Source organism: Eschrichtius robustus, chromosome 9, assembly GCF_028021215.1.
Source record: "Eschrichtius robustus isolate mEscRob2 chromosome 9, mEscRob2.pri, whole genome shotgun sequence".
Classification (NCBI taxonomy): Eukaryota; Metazoa; Chordata; class Mammalia; order Artiodactyla; family Eschrichtiidae; genus Eschrichtius; species Eschrichtius robustus.
In genome coordinates this window covers 48,954,265-48,968,693 of record NC_090832.1, presented here as the reverse complement: position 1 = coordinate 48,968,693, position 14,429 = coordinate 48,954,265, and the positions used below count along the sequence as shown (strand labels likewise).

Genomic DNA, 14,429 nt, shown 5'->3' with positions numbered 1-14,429 from the left:
CTTTGACCACTACGTGAGGTTCCAGGAAGAAAGGAAATAACGCCGGGAATTCCCTCCCCAGTATCTAGTGCTCTAGAAGCATCTGAAAAGCTGTCCCACTCGAGTGGCTGCTGGTTTGAGATGTATTTTATGTAGAGGTTAATTCCCATAAATCTTTGTAGGGGGCAGGATGGAGGGGATGATTAAAGGAGGTGGAGCTTCTCCAGGGGCTGAGTTATTCTCTTCTGTCGGCCCTCTACATCCCCTTTCTACTCGTCTTCTCCCTGCTCTGGACCCATCAGGACTCGTCAATGGGCTCCTTTGACCGCTGGCTCTAGTGGGGCTTGGCAGAAGATCTGGAGGAGGGCTGAAAAGTGAGCTCGGCCACGCACCCCCCAGATCCGCCCCAGCTGCCCATCTCCACCCGAGGGGGCCTCTCTGCACAGCTGCTCGTTCTTAGTTCTGATGCGGTTACCAGCTCTGGGATGCCGCATCACGCCCTGTCAGTTTTCCTAAACCCTGCCCAGGCCATTGTAAATAACTCCTTTACTAAATTCTCCAATGAGCGTGCCTTCTGTTTCTGGCTGAGACTCTGATGGAGTGTTGAGCTACTACTCGACTGCTCTCTTGGCCTTCCGCAGCCCTCTCCTCCCAAGGCAAAGTGTCCCGAGCCTGGGTGCAGGGAGGAGGGTGGCACGAGCCAGGAGGACATCAGCAGACGCTCACGCACCAAAAAGCAACATCTCGTTCACGCACTGAACCCACCACAGTCTCCCACCTGCAGAGCTGTCAGATTCCCGCCAGATCAAGAAGGAAGAACCCAGCCAAAGAACGACAGTCCAAACATTTTCTGGAGGAAGGAAGAGAAGGAGGGAGGAAGGGCTGGGTGGGATGTGATCACGAGCCTTCCTCATTCAAGTGCCCACCTTGTCTTGCTGTGTACTCATTGTCCTCGATCAACCTGGCCAATCCGAAGTCGGCGATCTTGCAAATTAGTCCATTCCCCACGAGAATGTTTGCTGACCGCAAGTCTCTGTGGATATAATTCATGCGCTCGATATACGCCATTCCCGCAGCAACCTGTGGAAACCGAGGAACACACGTTACATGTGGCTCCATGTACTCACACGTCAGTAAATCTAAGGCAGGAATCAAGGTACCACAGGGCCTACCTGTGCTGCCATGTCCACAAGGTTTGGTAACTTCAGAGCTCTTCCTTCTCCATCTTTTAAGAAATCGAGTAAACTTCCTATGAACAAAACATAAAACCATTCTGATTTCCTTTGAAAGATAAAAATTCCCGACGAAGGGCTGTATTTGGTTTTCTTATTAGAAGTAACGAGGTAATTAAATGAAATAGTGCTATCGATAAAAAAAAAAAGGTTTACACAAAAAAAAAAAAAACAGGGCAGAAGAAAATCTATGCATTGGAAGGCGGCAGTTTTACCTTTTAAAAATAAACTATGGTGGGACTTCCCTGGTGGTCCAGTGGGTAAGACTCCGAGCTCCCAATGCAGGGGGCCTGGGTTTGATCCCTGGTAGGGGAACTAGATCCCACATGCATGCCGCAACTAAGAGTCCGCATGCCACAACTAAGAAGTCCTGCAGATCCTGCATGCCGCAACCAAAAACATGCTGCAACGAAGATCCCACGTGCTGCAACTAAGACCTGGTGCAGCCAAAATAAACAAAAATTTTAAATAAATAAATAAATAAATAAATAAATAAAAACAAAGTTGATAACTTTAAAGAAAAAACTATGGTGACTCCATTTCTAGGGACACCAGAAATGGGATTAAAACTAGAAAAAACAGGACTCAATTCCCTTTATGTCATAGGAAGAACATCTTGAAAGGCTGCACCACTTCAATCTCATTCCCAATCAGCAACCCCAACAAGAGTGAAGTGGGGAAAAGAGCACCCAGCCAAGTGGTTCCCAAAATGTGGTCCTGGACCAGCAAGAATGGCAACCCCGGGGAAACTAGTTAGAAATGCAAACTCTCAGGTCCCACCCCACATCTACTGAATCAGCAACTTGGGAGTTCTGGCCTAGAAACTTGTATTTTAAGAAGCCCATTAGGTGACTCTGATACAAAGTAAAGTTTAGAATCATTGGCCCAGCTTATTGACAGATTTTAAATCAAGAAAAGAGTATCTGAGGAATACAGGGTGGGGCAGGTAGCTCCCCACATTAGATCATGGCCAATCAGGCCTTAAAAGATATCTGAAACAAAACGGCTGGAGCTTCGGAGCCACTGTGATGACACAGCCTAAGGAGCTCAGAATGAACACTGGGGCTGAAACAATCACAGGCAGAGGCTGGAGGCTCATGTGATCATTGGTGACTTTTTTCATGCTTTAATCACAAAGTTATTTACCAAATAACCCTGGGTACAAAGGACAAACAATCTTTCAGGGAATAATTCCAAATATATTTTAAAAGAAAGTACGTGGAAAGGAAAAATTACACTGGTGTCCTCTGATGTACAACGAATTGCCTTTTAAGGCTGTTTCTTGTTTGGTTCATCTATTTTTCCAAAACAAAGTGATCTTTGGCCTTATCCCCAACAATATTGCTTTGATTAGAAAGAGAGAAAAAGAATGAGACTAAAATGTGCTCTTTAAAAGCATGTCTTTCTACGTCTGATGTTTAAGAAGGGAGCTGAAAAAAAAAAGATGTTGAAAAGATGGAGACTAAATTTAACCCAGAGATCAGTGTCTGATATTAATTGTTCAGCCCTGCAAAAAATTTAATTTTTAACACAAGCTCTGGCATTCCAAATAACAGCAAACTATTATAGCTCTCTGTATCACCCCTGATACTAGAAATGAATTTCTTTAATTATGGAGAGAAGATGGAACTCCTGACACGTGCAGCATGCAAAAGGTACTGCGCTTCACAAGAATCCGGGGGGCAAATTCAAGGTCATAGACTGTTCTTAAAATGTTTTCATTAGTGAGCACACAATTTGTGCGTCTTGATAAGAATGCTTGATTCATGGAGAAAGGAGGAAAAAAGCAAGCAGGCAGCTCCATTTCCCTCCCCAAAAAAAGCCTGCAGGTCCCCGTGAGGGGGAGCCCGAGAGGCCTGGCCTGACCTTTATTCATATACTCGGTGACAATGTAGATGGGCTCCTCGGACACCACCGCATAGAGCTGGACCAGTTTGTCATGCTTCAACTTCTTCATGATCTGTGCCTCCTCAAGGAACGATTCAGGGGACATTGTGCCGGGTTTAAGAGTCTTTATGGCTACTTTTGTGTTTCCATTCCAGGTACCTGCAGACACCCCACAATATCAAGTCAAACCAAAGATCCTCTTTTGACGGAAAAAAAAGTTGTTTAGTGAGTAGCTATTTGCATAAAGTCGGATTTTAACTTAAAAAAAACTTAAAATATTTTTTTTGTTGAACAAAGACAATCAAATGTAAGGACTCTGTCAAGTATTTTCAACAGGAAAAATGTGTTTAGTTATGGCTATATCATGGTTTATAATTTTTAAAAATTTTTTTGTGATTTTGATATATATCACTTTCCTTTTCTGGCTCAGCCATGTGATTACAAATTTGTATCAAAAGCTCTGGATGGATACATCTTTTTTTTTCCTTCCAGTTTTACTGAGATATAACTGACATACAGCACTGTATAGGTTTAAGGTGTAAAGCATAATGATTTGATTTACGTACATCATGGAGTGATTATCACAATTAAGTTTAGTGAAATCCGTCATCTCATATAGATACAAAATTAAAGAAATAGAAACAATTTTTTTCTTGAGAACTCAGGATTTATTCTCTAAACAATTTTCATATATAACATACAGCAGCATTAATTATATTTATCCTGTTGTACGTTAGATCCCTAGTACTTTCTGGACACTTCTTTACAAGGATGAAAGTCTACGGGTTAGAACAGGACTGGCCATCCAAGAGCCATCCCTTAGGCAGTAGAGTGAGCATGGAAGAAATTAGACTAAGTTCTATTTTATGGGGTGTGCCATTTAAAAATACATGGCAACACACTGAGGATGTTTGGAGATTACCTCTAGACTTTTAGTTGTCAGCAATGGATAAGCTGCTTGACTGAGTCCTTGAAAAGCTGAGCTAAGTGTGCTGATAAGCATTGGCAAGAAGCTCTCGGTCCACTTGCCAACACTTCAACCAGTAAAGAAAAATTCCTCACGCTTACTGATGGTCAGCCACAAGAACAGTGACTTCTATCAGACAGACTGGAAAAATTAAACAGCAGCTAAGAGGGAATAGAGATACCTGAACTTCACATGTTTAAAAAAAAATCTAGGAGTTCAGAGGCAGGCCTGGTTTATGATCACCATCATTTACCTCATCTGTAAAATATAGAAATGGAACTGGATTCTCTCTCCAGTCTCTTTCAGCACCAAAATTAAAGAAAAAAAATCTAAATTCTATGTGTATCCATTATTAGTCCTATGACTTTGAATTAAAACTATTTATAAGGGAAACAGAAAAATCTACTAAGATTATATTGTTTTCTATTTGGAAAAGAGGGCTGGTTTGAATTAACTTTATATTTAATATAACTGATTTTAGAACTAAAAGATTCTATAAAGTGGAGCAACTCTTGTTACCCTGTTAAAAACATGATTCATAAAATCACAGCATGCAATCTACAAAAATATAAATTATCAAAGAATAAGTGGTTTAAAGAAGAGTTCATTCAAATCTTACAGAGGACTGACCACTTAAACGTAAATGGGAAATTTGACACCTCGTAAGTGGTCTATGTGAGTGTTTTAGCACCCCCAAAATTTAAATAGAGTGAGATCCTCCTCTCTAATAACAACCTGGTTACTTATACAGCCTTCCATCCTGAACCTGAACTGCCCCAACATGGTGTTTTATGTTCAGTAGGAAACAAAATCCTAATAACATGTGTAATGATTTAAAATTGGTAATTACAAAGTTTGAAAATAAATTTTTGTATAGGGTTTAAATCTTCCTGATTTTATGAGTGACTGCATTGAAATCCTTAGGACCCACAAATACAATTATAAATTGGGTGGGGATGAGGGAGAGGAAGGCCATACAAATATATTTTACAATATGAGAGTTAAATTCCAGACAGAGATGGACACAATAATGTGGACTCTGAAAACAATTATAATGATAATACTTATTATAATAGCATATGCATACTCACATACACGTGTATATCTGAGTGTGTATCTCTCTCTCTCTCCCCCTTTCTCTATAGGTAGTACTTACTAGTTGTCAGGTTCTGTTCTAAGTGCTTTAACTGTATTAAATCTTTTAATGCATATCACACCTAGATACCTATACCACACAAATCAACAGGTACCTACCTATATTGCTTTTAATTGACTCTAAGAAAGTAAGAAGCAGGATTCTGTAAGCACCAACATTATCTTACTGACAGATGTTTCAGGGTGTTACAAAAGCAGTGGGGAGGGCCAGTGCAGCTGGCCTGATCAATGACACGACAACCAAATTACGAGAGAAGTACATGTGTCTACTGAGCACCTGCTATACGCAAGGGACTCTAAACACACTCTCCATGAAATTCTCATGACAATCCTAAGATGTAGGTATTATTCCAATTTTACAGATGAGGAAACTGAGGTTCAAGGAGATTAAATAAGCCCCTTGCCCATGGTTAATCAGCTAGAAAAGCTTCAAATCCAGGCTACTGAGCAAAAAAAGTCCGTGGTCTTCCCCTGCATTAGCCCAGCTATAGAATCTTACCTTCCCACATCTGAGGAAGAGGAAACACCAGAGTCTTATTGTACTGGTTTCCTGTTCTGTGCGTGCCTTAATTAACCACATGAAGTAGGATAGAAGGGTATAATCTGGATGGTCTGTGCCCATCTAGCTATCCAGGTTAAGCATCTTGGTCCCAACGGCTGTATATGTTTTTGTTCAAAACTGTTCTTTGAACTGGCTTTGAGATGCAGCCAAAACAAAATGTGCCCTCTGCCTTACCAAGCCACACTTCAGCGAAACACCCCTGACCCAGCTTCTTCTCCAGAAACAAGGAATCACGTGCAACTTCCCAAGCATCTTTAGCCAATCCAGAAGTTTGTGGGGTACAACTCGATGCAATCACAGTTAAGTTAAAACACAAACCATCAGCTTTCTCTACAGGAAAGGGAATTAATAAAGAAAACACAGTCCTTATAATCCATAATCATGCATGCACTAGGAAAGATGGGAGGTGACGTGCCCTTTAGGGTGACACTGAGTTCCTTCCACAAACATTTGCAGTTGGGAATGAAGGCATTTGGTGCAGGCTAGAATATTCCTTGTACCATTTACTGGTTTATGAATTGAGGCTCATATAGCAGTATCATTTGAGCCATTTTCCAATCTTGACCAGAATTCTGAAATCAAAGTCAAAATTATTAGTGATTCACATTTTCTCCTTGGCCAAAAAGTCTTTATTTTCACCTTCCATCTTTGATGTTTGGGACTTCCCAAACAAGAAAGCTAGTAATAGAGTAATTGAGTCTCAGCATACCCATCCATACTTCCCCAAACTGCCCATTTCCCAGTCTCTTGATCAACTGCAGGGATTCTCGAGGGATTTCCCAGACATCTTTGGTTTTGACAGATAGATCGGTAAGCCTTGGCATCCCTTTGTGACAAGGAACTACTAGGCGGCAGCAGAGGCCTGCGGCTCTCTCTGATGGGGCAGGGACAGCAGCAGGAGGGGAAAAGAAAAGCAAACACGTGAAACAACACTTAGAGGTGCACAAACCCAGCCAGCACACAGCGTTACTCAAAACAGTGCTATGTCAGCAGAGAACTATACACGTCTTGGAAGATTAGACACCACAAGCTGAAACATGTTCGTTGGAGGTAGAATAGAGGACGTTTTATATTTGGATGACTGCATACCCCCGGGTCTAATATAGTCTATATGTATATACAGATACAGACCACTTTGGTTTCTGTGCTCACTGAATAAGAAAAGTGTTTTCAGCCCAGTGTGCTAATAACATGCCTTCCGGAACTCTGCAAATACCTCTGCTGATTTCAAAAGGCACATCTGGACCACAGAATGTCAGCACAACTGTCTTTTGCCCCCGTCTAATATCTAGGGTTTGGGGATTCTCTTTGCTATGAATATACTTAAAATTGTAACTTCAGTACAGGATTCTTGTACAGAACATTAGACTGTTATAAACTAGTGAGGCTGAAGATTATACCTGGCAAGGGAAAAAAGAGGTCATATTTCTCTAGTGATTTCCTTGGCAGTTTGAACTGACTCTATTCTACCAGTCAGATACTCTTGCTTTTTTGATTATTTTCCCTTAAAAAAATCTTTATAACAGTCTCCGATGTATAATTTAGGAGTCTGGTTTGAAAGGAGAAAGAATGGAAACTAAAATTTGCAGAAACTCAAGGATGCGAGAGAACTCTATTTCCTATGAAAAAGAGGAAGGGAAAAAGTCATTATCACTTATAGGTTATTTGGAAGATTTTTTCCCTTTTCGTCTCTCTGTCTTTAAAGAAAAAGCCTTTTAGAACCTAGCAGTGGTAAGGGAAAATTGTCTAAATGCCCAGTTAAACATCAGTCAGGTGAGAAAGGTGACAATGGATAAGGAATCAGGGCAGTAACAAAAGCTGCAGAGTGCCTGGCTTGAGGCGGACAGAGCACCACCAGCCGTACCCCACCAGAGGCCCCTCAAATCCAGGGAAATAAAATGTAGTGTTGCGGCCTTTTCTCCAGGAACCAGCTGCAATTTCCTTTCTTTTTTGATAGAATCAGGTTCTGAGACATTTAGGCAGGAAATTATTTATGTGTCAATATTTCAAAGGCATTTTATTGTGTGAGGGAGAGAAAGAGGGAGGAGGAAAAGCCAATATAAAAACAAATCCGTCTCGAGATGGATTTTTTTTTGAGATTAAAAAATGTCTATTGCTCTTCATATCCCTTCTCTCCTTCCAGCTTTATGATGTTATTAAGGTGCCCTTTCCAACACAATATTTTCAAATGATCCAAACCCCGGGGATCCAGCTGATGTTTGGCTGTAATGAAATATATTTAGGCATTTGAAAAATCCTTACAACATGCAGGCATTTTGAATATATCACTTACGCGCAGGGAGATATTCTGCTCCATTTCTCCCAAGTATTTCATTAGAATCCGCATAAACAAAAGATACCCCCTGCCCTAATCAACAAGTACTTCAAGTGTTATTAATGTTTTCATTTGTTCATTACTGCCCAGGATCAATAGGTAGACATTTCTTATTGCCATTTTCAAAAAACTGCCTTTTTTTGGTGCTAAAAAATTATACACACATATTTTTAAATGAATGAGCATAGAGCAAGAGTTGAAGTCAAGCTATGTACTATTTTGGAGTCTTGTCATTGTCCTGAAGAATAATATAAAATGTATATATGGATCACACAAAAAACTATTGGGTTTAATGGGCTATAGATCTCTATCTGTACATGCATATCCCTATCTATTGGTGTGTATATATTGATATAGTGGGATTGACTTGCTAATCTAGGAAAGAAAGTAATCATTCTAACAACTGCACATAAAACCACCTTCTTTAATAAAATGTACAAATCACACACCTAAATACCTAATAATTGTATGTTTCTAGGAACAACAGACTAGTGGTGATGTCTGGGTGTTAGGACAGAGACTGATCTACTGTTTAGAAGTTTAATTTAATACAATAGCTGTAACAGATTTAGGAGCTGCGGATCATATACGTCTAAGTCTAGTTAGGAAATGGAAGTACTGGTGGGGAAGTAGAACATGATAAATGGATTGTGAAAGTCACCTAGTCATGACAATGAAATGCATGTGCAGCCATTCCCGCTACAGCGCTGAGTGTAAAGTAATGGTAGAAACACAGCACACCCTCTAGGAGGCCCCGTGTAAGTGTTCCCCCGGACACCACACCCTCTTCCTTTCACAGCTCCTGAATTATATTCTGCAGGGGAACAGGAAGAGATAACTTCCAAGGATTTCAAGATGAAGACAAAAAAACAAACAGCTTTTAAAATTTAACCTATTGCTTTCTACTTGGGGAACTTGAATGGTATAATCTTTTGACAAACATATGGAACTAATAATAACTACGGAGGAAGAAACAGTGATAGAACCTATTCGGCCAAGCCCCACCTTGAGGGGCTAGCAAAGAAAAATATTTTCCTAGTGCCTTTGTATATATTTGTTGTACCTCTTTCCCCTTTCCCGCTCTATGCCCACCCACACCCTCCAGCATCCAAATGATTAGCAGCCAGTTAGAATTCAGGTTACCTGAGTAATGTTGTACAAGCTGCTGAAGTGTTTCAAACTGGGCCCGGGTGGTAATATAGTATCCACCGTTGTCAAGTTTGCGAATTTTATAATGTTTGACATGGTCTCCTTTCATATCATCCCAGTCACGGATAGAAAGTGAATAGGCACCTGGGAAATGTGCAAAGCATTAGCAGCTCCAATCATTTTGAGTACCAGTTTGTTTTTTGGGTCTCATTTACTTGAGTATTCTGATTAATAATTATCAAGAGGAGACACACACACACACACACACACACACACACTTCCACTCAGTAACATAGAAAGAAAACACTCTTTTCCTGCAAATGTCAGAAGATATTAGCAATAAAATGATTCTACCCTTGAGAATGAAAGCTCTCTGGATTTTTTCCTGTGATACTCTATTCAGTACACTTGTGCTGGTGAACATGGCATAGACCCAACTCCCCCCGGGCAAGATGAAGGGAAGCACAGATGCTCATGGCTGAGATTGCTGCCCTAGTCTCCGTTACCCACAGGGCATCACAGAGGCAGGGGTGGCGTGTACTGAAGAAATCTAAGGACTGTTTCTCTAGAACTGAGCTTCCAATTCTTGCTTCAGAACACTTTTCACAGTAGCAGATAACTAGTGTCTGGTATATCAAGTTAGAAGGCCACTGCTCTTTTTCTTTGGCCCAGCTCCTCTATTGGGTTCTAATGAGTTGTTACATAATGAGAAGGCCAGCAGATGGAGGAAAAGAAGTCCTCGGTTGTGGAAAAAACAAAAGAAATGCAAAAAACAACCTGTGTGATTGGCGCCTGAGGAACTAAGAGCTTCAGAAAATCCTAATTCTAAAGGACTTCTGAAGATTCTATGATCTTGCATGCCTGGAGGAGAGAAGCGGTCCCAGCCCCTGTTTCCGGCGGGGGGAAGGTCTTGATTTTGAGCTTCTGTAGTCCTTTTGGAACTGTCTGCAGTTCTAGAGCCTGGAGGGGAAACTGAATATAGGACTCTGCTCACAAGGCGGGGAGGATATGTGCCATTTAAAAACGCTTGTACGTTAGAGATAAGTCTTTCATCCCCTCTGACTAATCCACAGATTTGAATGACAAGCCAACTTCTTCAACTCGTTATCTTACCTTTGGTGGTTTCACTCTCACGGATAAGAAAGGTACCTCTTGGGTTTCCAAAGGACAAAAGCTGTCGCTCAGCATCTTTTCGGCCAAGTTTTCCAAAGTACCACCTTTAAATGAGATCAAGGGAAGGAAATGCTTTATAACAATGGAACAGCATCAGGTCCTCTGCCCGTGAACCCTCCTCACCTCCGATTCCAGCCTGAGCCTCACCCTGTGTAGTGTTCCCTAGCCTCATCTGATTCCCTTTCAATCTATTCCTGATTCCATCCCTAATCCATCTCCTTCACTCCTGAAAAACGATCAGATTGGAGTTGCAGGTTATTTTTCTTCCCTCCAGAGATGACAGGAACTGGTGGGTTTGTGTTAAAAGCGCCACCCACATGCACAAAAAGAGGAACCCAAGACCTTGTTTTGAAATGGCAACTGCAGGAGACCCTTCCCACGCACCTCTACAAGACCCTGGATTTCTGAGCATAATTACAACCCTTGGGAAATAACAAAACCCAGTCTTAGTGTCTATAAAGATCATTAATCAAGCATTGAAAAAATGTCAGTCAGAAGGGACAGAGAACAAAGACACGGTATTTTCAGTAACTTCCTACCTACAGGAACTCTGAAAGAAAATGGTCAAGACTACGCCTAATTTGAGATGACTGCTGTCCCTGGATGCCTGTTTCTCTTTTCTTCCCGTCCAGCAGGGGCGAGGACTTGGATGGATAAAAGGCATCTGCTGCATGGCGGGGCTGAGACCTGCCGCACGTGAGCTCTGGCACAGCTGCAGGGCCAGGTTACTGCGTACGGTCAACCAGCAAGTCCTTAAAAACACTCAGTGTCACAGACATGTTCATACTCTCCCTGTAATGACACTCCCGTGCCACTTTAGGAGGCATCACAGCGCATCACCTGCCGACCTTCCTTATTCATCTTCACCTCCCCCTGCACCCTCCAGCCCTAAGCACTGCCTGGCACTTGGGTAACGTTTCTGCACCAGGTGCTGAGCGAGCAGCAGGTGCTCCAAGAGCCCCAGGGAGAACTTGGTAGCATTCCATCGAAATCTGTGCACAGGAACAATTTTTAGAATATTTGACTGTGAAAGGATCCAGTTTCTAAAATGAAATTTCCATTCATTATACTTGTGCATAGCTATTATGTGTTCACTATCAAATTCTTTTGTGAATGAAAGAGCTTCCCTGAAGATAAGAAAAGACACGCTGCATGCCAGCTCCTCAGTGACTTTTAAAGGCACAAGATTGCAACAATCCTAACCTAGTGCTAGGTGGTATAAAGGGAATTACACCAATTATTTGTGAGAAATGACTTTCCGGGTTTGTATCAATAACCCAATTAAAATGCAGTGTAAATAGGAACAGTGATGAAAAGAGAACCACTGGAACAGTGGAGTGTACTAACACAATCGTATTTTAAGATAATGGTAATTAATTGCATATGTAAAACCATAGGTATTATTTTTAAAATGCTATTTTATTCTTTAAAAACAAAGTACTTAAAAAACCTGACCATTATAAATGTAACTTAAATATATTGTGGGTAGGATCCCAGTTAAGTCAAAGTAATGCTGCATTTTGGTGGTACCTTTTATTCTGAAAGAACACAAAGATGTTTGCAAATCTGCCCTAAAAAAAAGATTCAATACGGATTCCTTTATTCACTGATGATGAAACACACTCACTGAGGGAAAAATGGAGCTCAGAACCACTGAATATTTGAGAGTGGGAAACAAAACAGATCTTCCTAGAGGAAATACAGGGGAATTAAAGACAAGAGAGCAATCCCATTGGGGATCTGGCTGGGGTGTGGAGTCTAATCCTCCCTGCAGCGGTTAAACAAACCCAGGGCATATTAAATATCAGAGCCAAAGCTTGGGCTGCGTGGCTGACTTTTCTCAACTACCTTTCTGGTAAGTCAGGCCTGCCCCACCGAGCAGGAGAGGCAGGTCCCCAGGGTGTCGGGGGAAGGCCCGGGTCTCATGTTCGGGTGATCCTGTTCCACCTCTTTTCCCCTCGGTTCAGAGGTTAGGGCCGCCACAGGAGCCATTCTGACAGTTCTCCACTTTGGAAATGCCCGTGAATCCCCACAGGCCAGGAGGAGGAACCATGGCTGTTCCTTCTAGAATTCCCTCAGCCTATCGACCACCTTCCGAAACTGCCATCAGTGAAATCCTTGGGCTAACTGTTAGTCACGATCTGCTATGAAAGAAACCACCCGAGACCCCACATCAAAGGAAAGGACCATTTGACATGCATCACCACAGGATTTCCCGAGTGGTAGGATACACTGCATGTGAGTTACTCCTACCTGCGGTGTGGACAGTATGTCTTTTCAGCACCCCTCTAACATTTCTGATTACATCGAGGAGAAAAAGCTCAAAGTGATCTTTAACAATTACTTACACCCTCCCCTTTCTCTCTCTCTCTCCCCATCCCTCCCTTCTTCCCACCCCTCCCCTCTTTTCTTCAGCAGACTGCAGGCTTAAATCCTTGGTTTGGCAATAATACATGCTCTAGCTAGAATTTCATCGCATTCTTATGGTTATTTCTATCTATGGCAAGTAATATTGCGTTTTCATTTAAGGTACTAATATAAAGTTTCTTCTCAAAATAAATGTTTTTTAAAAGTGAGCAGGCTTTAAGAAAAATATTAAGTTAATAAGGGTACAAGTATTATGCAGATGTGGCAAAAACCATGGCATAGAGCCTGGGAGACAAGCACTGCCACATCCTCTCACCCCTTAATCGCTCTAGTGAACTACTTCTCCCACTTGCACAGTGTTAATGGCACTTATCAGGGCAACTAACTTTCAAAAGCAAGTAGTTAAGTGAACACAACAAAACATACTCTTCTGCCTGGATGGAGTCAACTGGAGCCACATAATTGCTGGGAATGTAACCAGTCTCTCCAGTTGTCAAGGAGCGTGCTTCCCACCAATCTCCTTCCCTGCAGGGAAAAAAGAGAAAAGGAAGTGAATACATCAACCATCTCAATGTTTTGCAGTCACAGACTCTGTGTCGTAAGAGCATAGGACTATCTCCTAGTCATTCTACTACCAGATTTCTCCAAACTCCGACACAGCCTTCTGTGAGGGTCAAATGGTTACAATCTGTGTCAGCGGGGAGAAGAAGACAGTTTTGTCTCTCATCTCTTGCCTTAGTTATGAATTCAGAATGTAGGACCTTGGCCATGAGGGGGCTCTGGTGGGGGAGAGGGCATTTTGCTTGGTAAGTGTCTCCAACTTAGATAGAGGGGAAGGGAACTCAGCACCCCGACTACTTAAGAAAAACATTGTAACAACAACGAAACTGTAATTATGTGAGGTGAAGGATGTGTTAACTCACCTTCTTGTAGTAAACATTTCACAATATACGTGCCAATCCATCACACTGTACACCTTAAACTTATACAAGGTCATATTTCCAATTATATCTCAATAAAGCTGGAGAAAAAAAATAAAGCATGCACTGCTAATCTGGCTAACGGTCTCTATTTCATCCCCTGTCCCGCGGCAACCAACATCCTGGTACCTCTGGAGAGATGCAAGCCACTGGCTTTAGCATTATTTTGCCAGCCATTAAATGATTCGAAAGAAAGAAGGAAAGAAAAAAAAAGGGAGGGAGGAAGGCAGAGAGAGAGAGAGAGAGACAGACAGACAGAAAGACGGACAGCAGACAGACATTATACTTGCATACCACCTGAGAAAGGAAGCCTGTTAGGAGGCCCGTTAAGAGATGAAGTCGCTTCGAATACCTGCCTTGTTTGCCCTCAAGAAAATGGGTAGAAGAATAAAGCCTACAATAGGTTACGCTTTGCTCAGACATTTTCTCCCTGAGGTTATTTCATCAAGTATTGACAGCGCTGCCCTGAGTCTGAAGGGTAGGAGAGGAAGGGTGGGTGTAGCTGTGTGCGTGCAAGTGCAGGCAGAGAACAAAAACTCGCTAAGGGGACGAGAGCCTTAGTCCCCCACTCTGTGTAGCCCAGTGTTCCAGCAACAGCATGGGCTCATCTCAGCGCTGTGGGCAGAAGGATGTGAAAGGGGGG

General features: G+C 42.0%; 1 protein-coding gene across 3 annotated transcripts in view; it reads right to left on the bottom strand.

Annotated features, from left to right (window-relative positions):
* The window catches only part of FYN (FYN proto-oncogene, Src family tyrosine kinase), a 204,970-nt gene that overhangs the window by 26,134 nt on the left and 164,407 nt on the right, over nucleotides 1–14,429 (bottom strand). For 2 of the 3 annotated variants that reach the window (XM_068551228.1, XM_068551229.1), the window contains 7 exons: nucleotides 13,233–13,331; nucleotides 10,380–10,483; nucleotides 9,261–9,410; nucleotides 6,492–6,656; nucleotides 3,078–3,257; nucleotides 1,152–1,228; nucleotides 906–1,059 (listed from right to left, as the gene is read on the bottom strand). In XM_068551228.1, the coding sequence (XP_068407329.1) occupies nucleotides 906–1,059; nucleotides 1,152–1,228; nucleotides 3,078–3,257; nucleotides 6,492–6,656; nucleotides 9,261–9,410; nucleotides 10,380–10,483; nucleotides 13,233–13,331 (929 nt within the window). Of the gene's footprint in view, nucleotides 1–905; nucleotides 1,060–1,151; nucleotides 1,229–3,077; nucleotides 3,258–5,956; nucleotides 6,113–6,491; nucleotides 6,657–9,260; nucleotides 9,411–10,379; nucleotides 10,484–13,232; nucleotides 13,332–14,429 lie in introns of all 3 variants that reach the window. The other variant, XM_068551230.1, reaches the window with a different exon arrangement.